The sequence below is a fragment of the Lissotriton vulgaris genome, chromosome 5, assembly GCF_964263255.1.
Source record: "Lissotriton vulgaris chromosome 5, aLisVul1.2, whole genome shotgun sequence".
Taxonomy (NCBI): domain Eukaryota; kingdom Metazoa; phylum Chordata; class Amphibia; order Caudata; family Salamandridae; genus Lissotriton; species Lissotriton vulgaris.
Window position 1 is genome coordinate 598,591,519 of NC_141693.1, and position 18,638 is coordinate 598,610,156.

General features: G+C 51.6%; 1 protein-coding gene and 1 pseudogene across 1 annotated transcript in view; one reads left to right on the plus strand and one right to left on the minus strand.

The window, feature by feature from the left end:
* The window catches only part of LOC147711300 (SPARC-like protein 1), a 703,822-nt gene that overhangs the window by 451,615 nt on the left and 233,569 nt on the right, over positions 1 to 18,638 (plus strand). Inside the window, exon 6 of the mRNA XM_086920139.1 lies at positions 1,914 to 2,071. Coding sequence (XP_086776265.1) covers positions 1,914 to 2,071 — 158 coding nt within the window. The remainder of the gene's footprint in view (positions 1 to 1,913; positions 2,072 to 18,638) is intronic.
* The window catches only part of LOC147711301 (28S ribosomal RNA), a 5,042-nt pseudogene continuing 12 nt past the window's right edge, over positions 13,609 to 18,638 (minus strand).

The window sequence follows — 18,638 nt, forward strand, 5'->3', positions numbered from 1 at the left end:
CCCCCACTGGGCTCCCGGGGGGTCAGCCTTTTACTGGCGCCTCCGGGCGCTCTGTCCGCGTCACCGGAGCGCCGCCGGCCAAGGGGTTGCTGGGGAGTGTGGTCCGCTGGATTCGACCGCCTCCTGCTGCCTCCCCGACGTGTTGTGCCTCGCCGTTTCCCTCACGGCACTGCCCGATGGCAGAAAAACAAGTAAGGACTCCTGGTGTTCCCCCACTGGGCTCCCGGGGGGTCAGCCTTTTACTGGCGCCTCCGGGCGCTCTGTCCGCGTCACCGGAGCGCCGCCGGCCAAGGGGTTGCTGGGGAGTGTGGTCCGCTGGATTCGACCGCCTCCTGCTGCCTCCCCGACGTGTTGTGCCTCGCCGTTTCCCTCACGGCACTGCCCGATGGCAGAAAAACAAGTAAGGACTCCTGGTGTTCCCCCACTGGGCTCCCGGGGGGTCAGCCTTTTACTGGCGCCTCCGGGCGCTCTGTCCGCGTCACCGGAGCGCCGCCGGCCAAGGGGTTGCTGGGGAGTGTGGTCCGCTGGATTCGACCGCCTCCTGCTGCCTCCCCGACGTGTTGTGCCTCGCCGTTTCCCTCACGGCACTGCCCGATGGCAGAAAAACAAGTAAGGACTCCTGGTGTAATTAGTGGTTTAGAAAACAAATGAAAGCCCATTTACTGAGAAATGCATTGACTAATCTTAAAAAGCTGAAGAGATGACATCCAGTGTCATATAAATGGAGTCTATGATGCACACAGAATCTGAAAATCAAATATAAAGATTCCTGATGAGTATCAATGCATAACGTACCAGTGAGCCTGAATCAGAGGTTTCAGCTTAATGAGAGCATGGATAATAGTCTAACGTTCGAGCTGGACCAACACATAACAACTCAATGGAGTAATTCTACAGAGGCATTATAAATAACATGCAGTGATTATTGGACACCAAACAAAAACTTCATTTCAGATTTGAAGTAAACTCTATTTGCTTTAGGGCAGTATTGGAAACTCCTCTATCTTACCTTTCACCATACTAACCCCTGCAGCACATCTGAGTGCTTATAACTGGGGCACTGTAACAGGGAACAAGGATGGATAGACTGACATCAGGAACACTAGGAGCCCTACCATTTACTCTAATGTGTAACCTTTAACCAGGCGCAGATTATTTCTGTAACTAAGTCCTCTGAGGTAAGCAGGATGCAGCACACCATAGTGTAGTACAAAATCTCTTTAATACATTAATTCGTTTGTAGGGGTAGATCAGAATCCTGCTTATAGTAGCAATGGAAGCATCCATCTTGCCTCGCCTTACCCCAGAATTAGCTCTTTCTCCTGTGGCCTACAGACAATCTCCTAACTTCTTTCATTCCCTAACACACATCATGGGTGGCAACTGGGAGCTGTATAGGGGGGGGTGTGCACCAAACATCACTTACGGTAATTGATCTATTAGTCTTCAATTAGTAGCTAGCCTCGAAAATTGGACTGCAAGTTCTGGTGCCCGCTACTTTATCACTGATCACTAAAACAAGTTTTACATTCTGCAACCATTGTTTTTTATGAATGTGCACTATCTGTTTTGAAACAGATCTACTTTTCTACATTAAATATCTCTGTTTGAAAAATGGCATTTAAATCGTCACTTCTTCCAACCCTGCCATTATTTTTTTTTTTGTTCCTTTCTTCTCCTTTCTCTACCTGCCAGCAGCTCAGTCCATTGCCTCACTTCCTAACTCCATTGTTCACCTCTGTTGTTCCTCCTCTGAATCTCTTGTCACATTTTACCCCTTTCTTTCTTGCTTCATTTTCTCTTTCTACCAGCTACTTTACACCTTTCCTTTCAAACTTATTTTAGGTACTCATGTCTTTCTTCTCCGATCCTCCTTCCTCGTTCTCTAATGACTTCCTTTTCTTCGCCTTTAGTTTTGCAAACTGTTTGTTCTGTGGGAGAATTCGACCAATTTCCATACCGCCTTCTTGACTGGTTCCTGTACCTGCGGCAGATATCTGGGAATGGCACTCTCAGCAATACTGGAGGACAGACTTGCTTGAGCAGGAAGGAGAGACGACAGATAGCAAAGGTTAGAAAAGCCTTGATGATGCCAGTAGTTTGGAAAAACATTTTACTGCACAAATGTGTGCAATAAAATGTTTTGCCAACCTTCAGTAAGACACAAACAAGTATCACGAGTCACTAGCAGTGAACGTTTTCTTTTTCTTGAGAATCTAGGAATGAACTAAAAGTTTGTAAACAATATGATCATGTAATATTGATGGTCAGACGAAAATTGAGGTGGAGAGGAAGAGATATTAACAGTAGAAATGAAAGTTGACTAACCATGTACACACATCCTCTTTTCTGGTCAGGTCTTACCTGGAAAAGCGCATTTCACGAGACAGGCAGTCTCTCCCTAGACAGAGTTGTGTCTGATTCTGGAGCCCTTTTCTGGATAATTGTCTTTTTTTCTTACCCTGAATGTGATTAAGAGAAAAAAGATAACTTTATCAGTGTTTGTTGGTGAGAGGAGTGACCTGTCTTTATGATTATTCTGATTATTCTGACGATGGTGATGGTTATTATTATTTTTGTAGATTTATTGCACCTTTATGCAAGGCACTTATCATGCAAATAACACTATCTGCCACATGAATCAAAGAAGGAATTGTGATTCCTAAATAGCAATTTTTAAGGAATCACTATTTAGGAATCGCAAAAGCCTATGCATGTAGGAATCGCTATAAAAATAGCGATTCCTACACATTCCTTAATTGCTAATCGCAAATTGCTAGTTGCAATTAAAGAATGCTGTCCGATTCATTCCTATGGGCCTCCAGGCCCACAGGAATGAATTGGAGATTACATGAGCAATTTGCAAATACCAGTAGGCTCATGCAATTTCAAGGGTGCAAGGGTGTCAAAATGACACCCTGTTGCACCCCTGAAATTTATCTGTGCACATATGTTGAACACACACATGCCCTAAGGGCATGTGTGTGCGCAACATAAAACATAAAAAAATGCATAAAAGTGCATTTTTCAAAGTTTTTGCAAATTACCATGAAGTTCAACTTCATGGTAGTTTGCTACTCCTAACAGCGAAATCGCTAATTTTTTAACTTTCATGCATTGCATTTAAGGAATCGAAATTTGCCTAGCTTATGTAACGGTAAGTTTCAATTCTATTAAGGACACGGAGGCGAGGATTTTGCTATATCTTCCTTCGCTTTATTAACATAAAAACTCCACAGCAGCTTAGGAAAATATGTAAACAGTGAACAAAAAATGCTTTAAGTCCTAAAGCATTCGAAGGAACGTTTTAACAGTCCAAAACCACAACTCCCAAGAGTCTCTTGTGCATTGCTAGTCCATAGTCCTTCCATTATGTCCACCACAGCTAGAAAGCCAGCCCTCTCTTCCTCTTCCTCCTCTTTCTTCGCGCAGATCACGCATTCACCTCATTGATCCTGCTTAGCACCCTCGTTGCCTGTCGAAAAAAAGGGGACAGCGTAAGCGAGGTGGCATAGGAATGCAATAATAAGGCAAAGGAGTACTCCACGACTAGCACAGTACAGAAACCGTATAAAGGAAAACGCTTTACTTACTGCCATACGGGCGGGTAGAGAAACCAATGTGTAGCCTGGGTGGGATAATCCTCGCCTCCGTGTCCTTAATAGAATTGAAACTTACCGTTACATAAGCTAGGCAAATTTCGAATCTATGTCAGGACCGGAGGCTTCAGATTATGCTTGTTCAAAGCTTACTTACCACCAACTGGGCCAAATCCACCACGGGTTTAAAATAAAACCTCTTAAAGGTGGAATCCGAGGACCAATCTGCAGCTCGCATTAGATCCTCCAAGCGAGCACCCACAGAGAACGCTTCAGAGGCCATGGCCCCTCTGGTAGAGTGTGCTCCAAAAAGATTCGTATCAATGCCTGCTTCTTGCATGACCCAACGCACCCATCTAGCAATAGTGGGGGAGGAGACAGCTTTGTGTGGCTTTTGCAAGGCAATCAACAATTGACGCTCGCCCGGGGGGCGCAATTCCAAAGTTAAATCCTCGTATGCTTTGAGGCATTGCACAACACACAACTTAGGAGTGTCTAGAAAAGCTGGATAGGAAATGGATCGCGACGACGTTTTAGTGCGTCGACCCACGGTAAAAGTAACCCCATCCGGGGAAAAGATGCGTGCCGCGATATCCAGAGCACGCACGTCAGACACACGTCTACAAGAAACTAAACATAACAGCATGGCCAACTTTGCCGAGAGCTCCTTAAGAGACAGGTAGGAGTTGGCCGGCCATGACAGGAACAAGTTCAGGACCAAATTGACGTCCCAAAGGACGGAATACCTGGGCTCAGGAGGCAATGCGAGTCGAATAGCCCGCAGAAGCCGACAAACAAAAGGGTGCTCCCCTACCGGAGAGCCATCGATGTTATCATGGCCTGCCGAAATCGCCGATCGAATCGCATTAATCGTTCTGTAGGCAAGGCCCTTGTTGGCTAGGTCAGCCAGGAAATTCAGCACGGGAATGAGGCCCGCGACCAAGGGATCCAAATCCCTTCGTAGACACCAACGCATCCACTTAAGCCAAGCGGATCTGTAGCGCTTCGTCGTACTATCGGCCCATGCTTTGGAGAGCAGGTGCTCAGCCGACCCCGAAAGGCCTGGGAGCGACCAGCGTCTCCTGAGAGCCTCCATGCCATGAGGCGGAGCGAACCCCGCATGATGAGAGGATGCGGTTCCTGATCCGGATTCGTCAGGAGCAGAGGAAACAGGGGGAGTAGGATTGGAAAATCCCAAGAAAGTTCCAGAAGAACCTGAAACCATACTTGAGACCTCCAGAGCGGCGTAACCAACACCAGCTCCGCTCCTTGGCGGCGTACTTGGGCCGCCGTCCGCACTACCATGGAGAACGGGGGGAACGCAAACGGTCTTTCCCGACTCCAGTCCTGTAGAAAGGCGTCTGTGGCTTCCGCCAGAGGGTCCGGCCTCCAACTGAAAAAACGCGGCAGCTGGTGGTCGAGACGGGACGCAAACAGGTCCACCGAGAAGGGACCCCAGAGGTCTTGTAACCACCGGAACACTTCCGGATCCAGTTTCCACTGACTGGCATCCCTGAGGTACCTGGAGTGCCAATCCGCTACTTGATTGGCCTGACCCGGTAGATACTCCGCGGTCACAGCAATGTGGCGCGACCGGCAGTAGTCCCAGAAGTCCTTGGCCAAATCTGCCAGAGCGCGGGAACGAGGACCCCCTAGATAGTTCACATAACGAACCGCTGAAACATTGTCCATTCTCAGTAGAACACAGGCTTTGACCGAATTCTTGGTCCAACAACGGACTGCGAAGGAGCCCGCCAGGAGCTCCAAACAGTTGATATGTAACCGTTGTTCTTCTGAAGACCAGGCACCGCCGGTGGAGAAATCCCCGCACCGGGCGCCCCAGCCCGACCTGCTGGCATCGGATTCTATGACTAGATCTGGGGCGGACCCGAAGATCGCCCGACCATTCCACGCCTCCATGTGAGATAGCCACCAAGACATTTCCTCTTTCACCTCTTCCGTGAGAGGAACCCACTGATCGCAGCTCATCCCTCTCCGAAGGTGCTGAGCCTTGAGGCGTTGAAGCGCCCAGTAATGTAGGGGCCCCGGAAAAATCGCTTGGATGGAGGACGACAGAAGTCCTACCACCTTGGCGATATGTCGCAAAGACGTGCGATCCTTGGTGATCGTCTGCCGAAGCAGGTGTCGGATCTTCGCGACCTTCCGGCCCGGAAGGCTTAGAACCGCCTCCACTGAGTCTACCACGAAACCCAGGAAGGTAATCTTCTGAGTGGGAATCAAAACCGACTTTGAGCCGTTGATCACGAATCCCAGCGTCTGAAGAAGGTGCACGGCCTGTTGCAGCTGTCCAGCCAAGATCACTGGACACTGTCCCATGAGGAGGATGTCGTCCAAGTATACCAACATCCGCACCCCTTGACCCCTGAGGAACTCCACCACCGGATGGAGCACCTTCGTGAAGCACCAGGGGGCCGAAGACAGACCGAACGGCAGCGCGGTGAACTCGAACACCCTGCCGTTCCATAGAAACTGAAGGAAACGACGATGCAGCGGATGGGTAGGAACGACCAGATAGGCGTCCTTGAGATCCAGTCTCACCATCCAATCCCGAGGGAGGAGCACATCTCGAAGGAGGTGGATACCCTCCATCTTGAAGTGTCGATAGATCAACCACCCGTTGAATTCTTTGAGATTGATCACAGGTCTCTTGCCCCCATCTGTCTTGTCCACTAGGAAGACATTGCTGAGAAAACCGTTGGGGTGGCGCGTTGATAGACGGATGGCCCCTTTGCGGAGCAGTTCCGAGACCTCTCCGTCTATCAAACGCGCGTCGGACTCTGAAAACACCATTGGACATGGGGACACTGCTTGCGTGGGTTGGTCGTAGAACTCTATGTGGAACCCACGTATGGTTTGCATGACCCAAGCGTCGGCAGTGAGCAACTCCCACTCCCCGTAAAAGGCTGCCAACCTCCCTCCTATCGGAACTTGATCTAAACAAAGTACACTCACCGGAGGTATTTCCTTGTCCGGAATTCTTCCTGAATCCTCTGCCGCCGAAGCGTTGCCCTCTGGTGGGGTAGAAATTATTAAAGTTTGCAGAGGTCTGGTACTGGCCTCTGCCGGAGCCTTGTCCTCTATTATTGGCCTGCTGGCCACGGCCGGTCGCACGGCCCCTGCCGCGACCGGCCCCTCCGGAGAAACGCTGGTGAAAAACGCGTTTGATGCTGGACTGTGCCTTGTCCAGCGATGTAAACGTGGACACGAACTTGCCCAGCTCTCTGATAAAGGGCTCGTCAAAGAGGCCTCCCTGGGCCACCGCACCCGCCTCCGACGAGGCCGGATCCCCCAACTTAGGGTCCAATTTAATCAACAAGGAACACCTGCGTTCAGTGGAGAGGGCGCAATTGGCATTGCCCAGGAACACAATAACCCGTTGTGCCCAATTGGAAAGCACCTCCGGGGAAATGACTGTGCCATTCGCCTTCGCCTCCTCCGCCATGTCGAGGATCTTCGTGGCAGGCCCAACTGCTACCAGCAACTTATCCTGACAGGATCGCCAGGACCGATCAATACCTTTTCTGGGATCCTTCATAAATTTTGCCAAGAAGGTGGCCATCTTCGCATCCAACTCGGGGGTCATAGCCACCTTACCTTCCAAAGTCGGTCGAGGACACTCCCCTCGCAGACAACCTCTGGCCTCCTTTTCCAGTGGCTTGCGTAGCCGACCCGCCACGAACTTCGCCACCGTCTCACCCGGTGTCCAAGCCGCGGAGCGCGATGAACAATCTCGTCCGGGTCCAACATGCCCGATTCATCCCGTGGCAGTTCCTTGGCTGAGCTCGACGGGCGCCAAGAGCGTACCGACTCCCCGTCGTCATCAGTGTCCGGCGAGTCGTACACTGGGGAAGCGGGGGCAGTTGACACGTCCCCCGAAGCACCAGGGTCCGCCAAGGGAGTAGGGGGCGCAGCCGTTGCTTTCGCCAAAAAGGCGTCACGGAGACGCTCAAAGGTGCCCCTGTCCACCCCCTGGGTCTCCGAGGACGGGCCTTCTCCGCAGGGTTTCTTCGGTGCGGGCGGCAACCCGCTCGACGTCCCTGGGGGGTCGGAAACCGGCCCCAAATGCGCAGACGCTAACTTCGCGCATTCCTCCACAATGCGTGCGGAGAGGCGGTCTTCCATGGGCCCCACCACCTCCGTCACACAGCGGTAAATGGAGCTATCCACCGCTTGGTAGAACTCATCGTCCTGTAGGTATGAATAGGGCTCCTCATCATACTCCCCTTCCATCATGAACTCACAGAAACAACCCTACAGGCACCCAGGAGGGTGTTATTCGAGAGGTCCCTCGAGTATGGGCAGACAAAACTGACTGCAATCACTTTGTGGGCCAACAGGCGTGGCAGGTAGGGCTGCACCGACCCCCCAGCGCGCGGACTCTCCTCACCGGGACCGAGTCTTGCTACCCCTCAAGCGCGCTAAGCCACACACAGTAAGTGAGGTGCACAAAAATGCGCCCGAAGGCGTTTCACGCGGTCAACGCCGCAATACAGACCCCAGCGGGGCGTCAGAAATAAGGGTTACAGACCCGGTAAACCAGGTGTCTGAGGGGTAAGCGAGGGTAGGCTCCGGCGCAGGCAGACTGCTCAGCGCGGCTCCCGTAACTGAGGAGACGCGCCGAAGAGCCGGCGAGACGCGTGGGCGCCCCCTGGCGGCTTTATCAGTCACCGCACACAAATGGGAAAAGAAAAGTCGCGTAGGAACGGATAGAACGTTCCCGCGACCGGGGACTCTGCAATGGGAAAGCAAACCATGTAACGAGCCCCCAGCAATCGTATATACCATACAACCAGTAAATATCACATAAAAGGAAACATTAAAAGCACTTATCTGGCTGCGGGAAAAGCGAAGAAAGAGGCGGAAGAGGAAGAGAGGGCTGGCTTTCTAGCTGTGATGGACATAATGGAAGGACTATGGACTAGCAATACACAAGAGACTCTTGGGAGTTGTGGTTTTGGACTGTTAAAACGTTCCTTCGAATGCTTTAGGACTTAAAGCATTTTTTGTTCACTGTTTACATATTTTCCTAAGCTGCTGTGGAGTTTTTATGTTAATAAAGCGAAGGAAGATATAGCATAATCTGAAGCCTCCGCTCCTGACATAGAATCTCAATTTGGGATTCCTTAAATGCGATCGCAATTTAAGGAATCGCAATTTAGAGATTCCAGAAATTGCGATTCTCAGAATCTGCCCCTTTGCGACCGGTTTTTCCTTTGATGCATGTGCCTGTAAATTATATATTTCAAAGAAATGATGAAGAGTTCAAAAGATATATTTTGACGCTTGCTAAGTTGCTTGCGGTGACTCTCCTAAAACCATGCCACCTCCATGTCATCATGCCAACCTAAAGAAATTCCTCTACTACAGTTCTCCAGCCTCCACATGACCAGGAGCTTTTGAGATGAGATTAATTGTCAGTGTATTTATTATACTTTACAAATCAGTTCCACCATTTTTAAGGAAAAGTGGTTATCATCTATTTGCATCGAGGCATGAACGAAACGCCCATTCTTTATTTAACAGTTGATCAAATTAATAATGTTAGGTTGAGCCCCCCCCCTCTATAGGTACAAAGAGACTATTAAATTAGTTCCTATGGGATTCAAACCTGCAACCTTTGTGATTTCCAGAGGTATCTGCAGCAAGCAATACCTCAACAAAGCCATCACATAAGCTTTATGATACCAAACAGCAAGGATTTCATTCATCTGGAGAATTTCCTGGTTAACCTAGTAGAAATAATGTGAAGTATATTTTCCGACGTCTTGGGAATACAGAGTGTGTGTATTTTGAAGGCAAAAAACACCCCTGACCTTTTCATCTATTTTTACGTCTGGTTAGAAACACACTTTGAAGTCTTCCAGAACTTCACTCATAAAGAGAGAAAGAGAAAAGATCCTTTCCACTCAACCACTGCTTGCTGCAAGCGCCATTTTGATCAGCCCACGTTACAGTCATTGTGGTTGTAACTGTCATTTGTAGCGTACTTATGATTAATAATGCACTAGAAATACTTGGTATAGAATGCAAGAGTCCATGTCGAGAGGTCCATCTTGCTTTTCTGTTTTTTTTTGTGGCAGCAGGTAACTCATAACGTGTAGCACTGAATGTGAATGATGGGAGAGAGACAGGGGTAGGTAAGGCCAGGCAGCAGCTTTGGGATACTATTGTGTTCTCTCAGAGTAGATACAGAGAGAAGACAGTTGTAGGGAGGAGCCAGGTGTTCATCACTGGGCACAGGCAGCAGTGGCGGCTTGCAGATGTAGTGCTGCGGGGTGGTGTGGCGGGCGGAGGAGGGGCAGGGTGGGTGGGTTACTGTAGTCGGACATACGACGGCCAGGTGTAAAGTAATTAAATAAATAAATAAAACGATTTACCTTGTGCTCGTTGCATTGCCGAGTTGGCGATGCAGCGAGCGCAAGGTAAATAGTTTTATTTATTTATTTAATTACTTTACTCCTGGCCATCGTATGTCCAACTCCACTACATTCCCGCCATGCCCCTCCCCCTTCTGCTGCACCGCCCACGCAGCACCCCCTCTGCGAACAGCCACTTACAGGAAGCAGTTTCGGGAGACCAATACATTTCTGCACAGGCAGTGTTCCTACTGGGATATGGTTCAGGACTGCCACTGGGAACTACTCGCCTCTCTTCTCATTGCAAAAGCTGTGTCTCTGCAACACATTTACATTGAAACAAGCCTGCTGGCTGCCTTTCCAGTGGAGGTAAAACAACTTCAGATGTGCTGTGCTGCAACAAGGTGTTTTCCTTCTGTAGGCCAGAGTTTCACCTCCCTGAGCCAAAGGGGCAGGCCTAGTTTGCATGCTAAATAGTTGGGTGTGTGCCGAGGCTCACCTCACTGGGGCAGAGGTAGAAGCTCTACAAGGCATTTGGAAGGGTGCTTGCTTTATCCTGTGCACTAGCCACTGACTGGAGAATTTCCTACGTCCAATCATGACTAATTTGTCGCCCTTGTCTATGCCATTTGCACATTCCATTTTTGACAAAGTTCCTCACTTCTTATCCAAACAATTGAAGAAGAACTTACCTAACAGCTGTACCTAATTTGTGAAAGAAAGAGTGCTGATGCTCAGAAGTTAGCAGCCGGTGCAATTTAATGTAGCCATGTCAAGTGGAACCAAGTGAGAAACAACTTTGAAACTCTTCTCTAAATGTTTCTGAAGCAGAAGTTTCTGCATGGAAAATGTAGCTTTGCTTTTACAATAAAACAACCTATTCTAAATTTTTAACAGTGAGGGACTACTATTACTAGTATATGGTATAGCACATTTTCATATATTATGCATCCAGCCCTGTGGCTTTACATTTTAGGGGGCAAAATATGCTATATAAAAATAGTCTTTGTTACATGACAAAAGCCACATTTCCCTGTCATATATCACTGTAGCGCTTAAAACTGCTGACCAGCCAGAGCACAATAGTGTTTTTGGTAACCATAGATTTTGTTATATATGTGGGTGGTGCAACAACACGCCTTAGCCCTTATATGACATTTACCTTCTATACCACTGGTGCAATCCCTACCCCAACTTACAGTGGTCTTAATGGAGATATGTACTAACAGGGTAAAATCCGTTTTAAAGTTCCATTTTAGAATGAAGAGCAAACTCACTGTGGTACTAATGGTAGTTTCACTTTGCACAAAGTCATATTACCAACAAACATAATGTCCAGAATAAGTTGAAAAATTACTGGCAACTTTGCAGAAAAGACAAATTTACTACAGGGAGATTCAGAAAGATTCTCAAATGGGACTACAGCAGGGCCCAAAGTTCAAAACATAGGATCTTTAATGCAGCCACACTCGGAACAGCATTGTGGGACTACACCAACCAAGAAAAGTTAGCCATTAAGGGGCCGATTCCGATCTGGGTCGAAAGGGCACAAACGCGATCCGGCTGGAAAACGTTCAAGCCGTACGCATTTTATCCGCCTGACTCGTACACCTGTAGGAGTGAGCAAGTACGATGCGAGCAATGCGAAATTCACTGACCGAGTCGATTCCTGGTCTGAACTGCTCCGTACAACTCGTCCGTAAGCAAACCATGCCGTGCAATCATTTTGGGTATATTGGAGAATTTGGTTCCACCTAACTATTAAAATGTATTCATAACAACTGATTTTTTAATGCTATCTAGAAGAAAAATACGTAGAAAATGAACAATTCTGGATCTTTAACTCAGAACTATCCCTCTTATAAGGGAAACATTGAAAGATATAATAATTTATGGTAAAATGAATTATCCAAAATGAAATGTAATGTTAGTGAAAAAATATGCCTATTTTATGACCATTCACATTTTAATTACTTTAGAGAGACAAGTGCTGAAGATGCAGGCACCACTGACACTCCTGTTGCCAAATTGCCAAAAGAAATTGGTCAAACGCTAGCCAGGCTGGGAGAGCCTCCCCGGGACCCGGTGGACCCCAGTCCCCAGGGCCTGGACCCTCTGATGGCTTGCAGGGCGGAGGGGCTCACTCATCCTTGGGCCCGCTGAACGGAGCTCAAGCCCCGGGCCCGGTCCCGGTCCCGGCTTCCGAACCCTAGCCAGGCTGGGGAGAGCCTCCCTGGGACCCGTTGGACCCCTGACCCCAGCACCCAGACCCTCAGACAGAACCAAGGAGGGTTAAGCCCAGGCCACATCTTCTGATGGGTTGCAGAATGGGGGGCTCACGCACCACGGGGCCCGCCAGACGGAGCTCAAGCCCTGGACCCGGTCCCAGTTTCCAAACCATAGCCAGTCCGGGGAGAGCCTCTCCAGGACCCAGTGGACCCCCATCCCCAGCACCCAGACCCTCTGTTGGCTTACATGGATGGGGGCTCATGCACCCTAGGGCCCACCGGACAGAGCTCAAGCCACGGGCCCGGTCCCAGCTTCCGAACCCTAGGCAGCCGGGGAGAGCCTCCTGGGACCCAGTGGACCCCTGTCCCCAGCGCCCAGACCCTCTGATAGCTTGCAGGATGGGGGGCTCATGCACCCCGGGGCATGCCAGATGGAGCTCAAGCACCGGGCCCAGTCCCAGCTTCCGAACCCTATTCAGGCCGGGGAGAGTCTCCCAAGACCCGGTGGACCCCCATCCCCAGCTACCGGACCCTCTGATGGCTTGCGGGACCGGTGGTTCACGCACTCCAGGGCCCACCAGACGGAGCTCAAGCCCCAGGCCAGGTCCCAGCTTCCGAACCCTAGCCAGGACGGGGAGAGTCTCTCTGGGACCCGGTGGACCCCTGACCCCAGCACCCAGACCCTCGGCTGGAACCAAGGAGGGTTAAGCCCAGGTCACGTCCTCTCCCCAACGGCCTGCCCAGGGAGCCCATTTTTCTCGACTATTAAGTCCCCACATAGTGAGGGCTTACAGAACTGTGGGGAAGGACAAAAGTTGGAGTTAGCCCGGCCACCGGCTCACAGGGCCATCTGGTCACCCGGCCCGCAGGGCCATCTGGTCACCTGGCCTGCACGGCCATCTGGTCACCCTGCCCACAGCACCATCTGGTCACCTGACCCACAGGTCCATCTGGTCACCCGGCCCGCAGGGCCATCAGGTGACCAGATGACCCGGAATGACCCTGCACCCCGATGGCCTGGGAGGGTGCCGTACCCAGTCACCCTTGCAGTCCAGCGAGGGTGGCCAGGCACTATGAGGCAGAGGTTCGGGATGTGCCTTCCCCGGGGCTGCCACTGCTCGCCTACCTGCTCAATTTGCCAGGAGCAGCGGGAAGGGGAGGCCCGGCAGGCCCAGGCCATCTGGTCACCCTGCCAACCTGCAAGGGATGGTAGCCCCCTTCCCCACACCCCGGTGGGGCAGGGACAGGATTGGTAGGCCCCCGTGCCTGAAGGGCACGTGGTGGAGGCAGCCTCCAGCAGGCCCTAGTTACCCCCTCTGCGTCCCTCCTGTCGGCTCGGCGGCAGAGGGACCCACCCCTGGGTGTGGTGGAAGAGGGCTTCCAAGGGCGCCCTTGCACGGAGAGACAAAAGCTTGGTTCAGAGGATGACTTTCAGTAGATCGCAGCGAGGTAGCTGCTCTGCTACTTACAAAACCCTGACCGAGAATTAGGTCATCTACGAATGATTTAGCACTGAGTGCCCCATGAACATGCGGTGCACTAAGGGCAATGGAGGCAGCCCCCTTCCCTCCACGCTCTGGTCCCCAAGCGAGCAGCTCCTCGCACTGGCCCCCCAAGAGAGGCTGGCTATCCAAGGCCAACCGCGGCTCCACAGTACTGCGGTATAGTTACGGTTTAGGGGGGATTCTGACTTAGAGATGATAGCTTTGCCCCATTGGCTCCTCAGCCAAGCACATACACCAAATGTCTGAACCTGCGGTTCCTCTCGTACTGAGCAGGATTACTATTGCAATGACACATCATCAGTAGGGTAAAACTAACCTGTCTCATGACGGTCTAAACCCAGCTCATGTTCCCTATTAGTGGGTGAACAATCCAACGCTTGGTGAATTCTGCTTCACAATGATAGGAAGAACCGACATTGAAGGATCAAAAAGCGACTTCGCTATAAACGCTTGGCCGCCACAAGCCAGTTATCCCTGTGATAACTTTTCTGACACCTCTTGCCTGAAACCCAAAAAGTCAGAAGGATCGTGAGGCCCCGCTTTCACGGTCTGTATTCATACTGAAAATCGTGATCAAGCGAGATTTTGCTCTTCTGCTCCGCACAAGGTTTCTGTCCTCCCTGAGCTAGCTTTAGGACACCTGCATTATCGTTCGACAGGTATACCGCCCCAGTCAAACTCCCCACCTGCCACTGTCTCCGGAGCAGGTCGCACCCAGCATGCGCCGGGAGCTTGGAGACAGAAGCGAGAGCCCCACGGCGCTCACCCCCCCTCACCGGGTAAGTGAAAAAATGGTAAGAGTAGTGGTATTTCACCGGCAGCCCGAGGGCCTCCCACTTATCCTACACCTCTCATGTCTCTTCACAGTGCCAGAATAGAGTCAAGATCAACCTGGTCTCCTTTCCTCACTGATTTTGACAGTTCCCTTGGCTGTGATTTTGTTAGATAGTAGGTAGGGACAGTGGGAATCTCGTTCATCCATTAATGCACGTCACTAATTAAATGACGAGGCATTTGGCTATCTTAATGTTAATGTTAATGTTAATGTTATGGGTGTCTTATATAGCGCTCGGGTACTCCAAGGCGTGTCCCGGCGCTTTCTGACCCACAGCAAAGCTACAAAAGAAGAAAGAAAAGGTGAAAAAAACAGAAGAAAACAAAGCGATCACTGTCCATAGAGCCACGTTTTCAGACCTTTTCTAAAGGCCAGCAGGTTCGGGGTACAGCGGAGCGACAGGGGGAGGGTGTTCCATAACTGAGGAGCAACATGTTTGAAAGAATGTCCCCCTACCCTTGCTTTCCGAACAGCAGGGACAATAGCCAAACCAAGAGATTCCGATCTAAGGGATCTTTTAGGTTTGTAGAAAGCAAGGCGTTTCTGGATATATTCAGCTCCCACTGCATGGAGTGCTTTATGCGCCAGCGTAAGTGCTTTAAAAACAATCCGCTTCCTAACAGGGAGCCAGTGTAGGGAAAGTAACAGGTCCGAGGCTCTCGCTTGGCGAGGTAGGCCAAAAATGGCCCGTGCTGCTGAGTTTTGGACCACCTGGAGTTTTTGTAGTAGGTAGTCCGGAAGACCCAAATATAAAACATTTGAGTAGTCCAGCCTAGAGCAGATAAGAGCCTGGACCGTCGTCTTCCTATGCATCAAAGGGAGCAAGGGAAGAAACTTGCGCAACATTTGAAGGAGACCATAGCAAGTGCCAGTCAGGCCCAAGATCTGGGACTTAAGAGATAGGCTGTTGTCAATTTTGACCCCAAGGTTCTTAGCCAACAGAGAAGAGGGCGAGGGAGGGAACATGTTCACAGGCCACCAATCCTGCCAGCTCGGGTCAGCCTGACACCCGAAGAAAAGCACCTCTGATTTGTCAGGGTTGCACTTGAGGCTGTTTCGCTGAAACCAGTCGAAAACAGCCCCAAGGCTCCCGCGGATGCTCTCTCCGTTGAACTCAGCTCCCTTACCACAGGTGAAAAGGAGCTGGGTGTCATCGGCGTATTATATATTCTGAGCCCCAAAAGACTCCGCCAGCACCGCCAAAGGGGTCATGAAGATATTAAAAAGAGTCGGGCTAAGCACCGACCCCTGTGGAACTCCGACCTTCAAAGGCGGCACTTCGGCCGAGTACGGGGGGGCCCAGACCACCTACCGGTGACCAGCTAGATAAGATCTAAACCAGCTCAACACCGTCCCTCTCAGACCGATCTCATAAAGTCTGCTGAGGAGACCCTCATGAGGGACTGTGTCGAAAGCCGCCGACAGATCTAACATTACCAGCATGGCTCTTCCACCTGAATCTAGCACTTCCTTGATGGCTTCATTTACCTCCAGAAGCACCTTAAGAGAGTCTTAGTTACTCCAGCTGTTTACTCGCGCTTCATTGAATTTCTTCACTTTGACATTCAGAGCACTTGGCAGAAATCATTTCCTGTCAACACCCGCCTCAGGCCATGGCGATGCTTTGTTTTAATTAAACAGTCGGATTCCCCTGGTCCACTCCAGTTCTAAGTCAGCTGCTAGGTGCCGGCCAAGGCAGAACGCACCCCGGGGAGGGGGCACGGGGAGAGGCAACCACCACAGCTGGGGCAATCCACAGGAAGGGACCAGGTCACATCCAGAGTCGCCGCCGCCCGGAGGTCGCCGGCTCGTGCCCAGCCCCGCTTTACCCCCCAGCCCGAACGACCCAGCCCTTAGAGCCAATCCTTATCCCGAAGTTATGGATCTGGCTTGCCAACTTCCCTTACGTACATTGTTCCAACATGCCAGAGGCTGTTCACCTTGGAGACCTGCTCCGGATATGGGTACGGCCCGGAGCGAGGTGTACACCATCTCTCCCGGATTTTCAAGGACCAGCGAGAGCTCAATGGACGCGGCCGGAACTGCAACGCTTTCCAAGGCTCGGGCCCCTCTCTCGGGGTGAACCCATTCTAGAGCTCCCTGCCCTTCACAAAGAAAGGAGAACTCTCCCCGGGGCTCTCGCTGGCTTCTCCGGGATCATTTGAGTTACCACAATGGATGCCGCGAGGGCGCCCACATCCACCACTCCGGGTTCGGGAATCTGAACCAGACTCCCTTTCGATCAGCCGAGGGCAACGGAGGCCATCACCCGTCCCTTCCGAACAGCGTTCGCCCATCACCCATGTTTAACTGCTGTTCACACGGAACACTTCTCTACTTCGGCCTTCAAAGTTCTTGTTTGAATATTTGCTACTACTACCAACATCTGCACCTACGTCGGCTCTACCCGGGCCCTCGCCCAAGGCTCCCGTGCTCATCGCAGCGGCCCTACTACTCGTCGCGGCTTAGCCCCCGCGGCTCTCAGTGCCGGTGACGGCCGGGTATGGGCCTGCCCTCCAGTGCCCTCCATTTTCAGGGCTAGTTGATTCAGCAGGTGAGTTGTTACACACTCCTTAGCGGATTCTGACTTCCATGGCCACCGTCCTGCTGTCTATATCAACCAACACCTTTTCTGGGGTCTGATGACCGTCGGCATCTGGCGCCTTAACCCGGCATTCGGTTTATTCCGCAGCACCAGTTCTGCTTACCAAAAGTGGCCTACTAGGCACTCGCATTCCATGCCCGGCTCCACGCCAACAAGACAGGTTTCTTACCCATTTAAAGTTTGAGAATAGGTTGAGATCGTTTCGGCCCCAAGACCTCTAATCATTTGCTTTACCAGATAAAACTGGGGGCTCCAAGCACCAGCTATCCTGAGGGAAACTTCAGAGGGAATCAGCTACTAGAAGCTTCGATTAGTCTTTCGCCCCTATACCCAGGTTGGATGACCGATTTGCACATCAGGACCGCTACCCACTTCCACCAGAGTTTCCTCTGGCTTCACCCTGCCCGGGCATAGTTCACCATCTTTCGGGTCCTATCACGCACGCTCATGCTCCACCTCCCCGACAGAGCGGGTGAGATGGGCCGGTGGTACGCCCTCCTCTGGAAGCGTGGCGGGATCCAACCTCAGCCGGGACGTACCGGCCCTCACATTCATTGCATCACAGGGTTTCGCTCTGCCCTCCGACTCGTGCACGTGTTAGACTCCTTGGTCCATGTTTCAAGATGGATTGGGTGGGTAACCGACATCGCTGCAGACCCCTGGCGCCCAGCGTGGGCCTCCCCGCCCAGCGGTGCGATGCGGTTGGGCGCACTGAGAACAGTCCGCCCAAGTGGACAGTCATGCCGGGAGCAGGGGACCCCATCCCCCTTCAACCGCCCGGCACACCCTGAGGGGTGGTTGGGAACGAGTGCCTGAAGGAGGGCTCGGAGGCAGTAGAATCTCCCTCGGCCCTGCGGACACAGCAAAGCTGCTGCCGGGGGGCTGTAAAACCTCCGCCGGAGCGAAGGGCCACCTGCCACCATGAAGCCTTCCCAGCTGACTCGGAGCCGGTCGTGGCACACCGCCATGATGGAAATGCGCCCTGCGGGGGCCGTGTAGGGCCCAGGCACCGGTCCAGCGGAGGGTATCCGGAACTCCCAGGCCACGACCTTCTGTGTTGAATCCTCCCAGCGGACTGCACGGACCCCACCCATTTACCTCTCAATGTTTTCACGCCCTCTTGAACTCTCTCTTCAAAGTTCTTTTCAATTTTCCCTTACGGTACTTGTTGGTTATCGGTCTCATGCCCGTATTTAGCCTTAGATGGATTTACCGCCCGCTTTGGGCTGCATTCCCAAGCAACCCAACTCCGAGAAGACCCGATCCCGGCCTAACACCGTCCGCGGGGTGAGCCTTGATCAAAAGCACTTGGGCCCCCTGAGCGATGCCGGGGAGCCGGTCTTCTGTATGCCACATTTGCTGCGCCCGCCACCGGACGGGGATTCAGCGATGGGCTCTTCCCTTTTCACTCGCCATTACTGGGGGAATCCTGGTTAGTTTCTTTACCTCTGCTTACTAATATGTTTAAATTCAGCGGATCACCACGTCT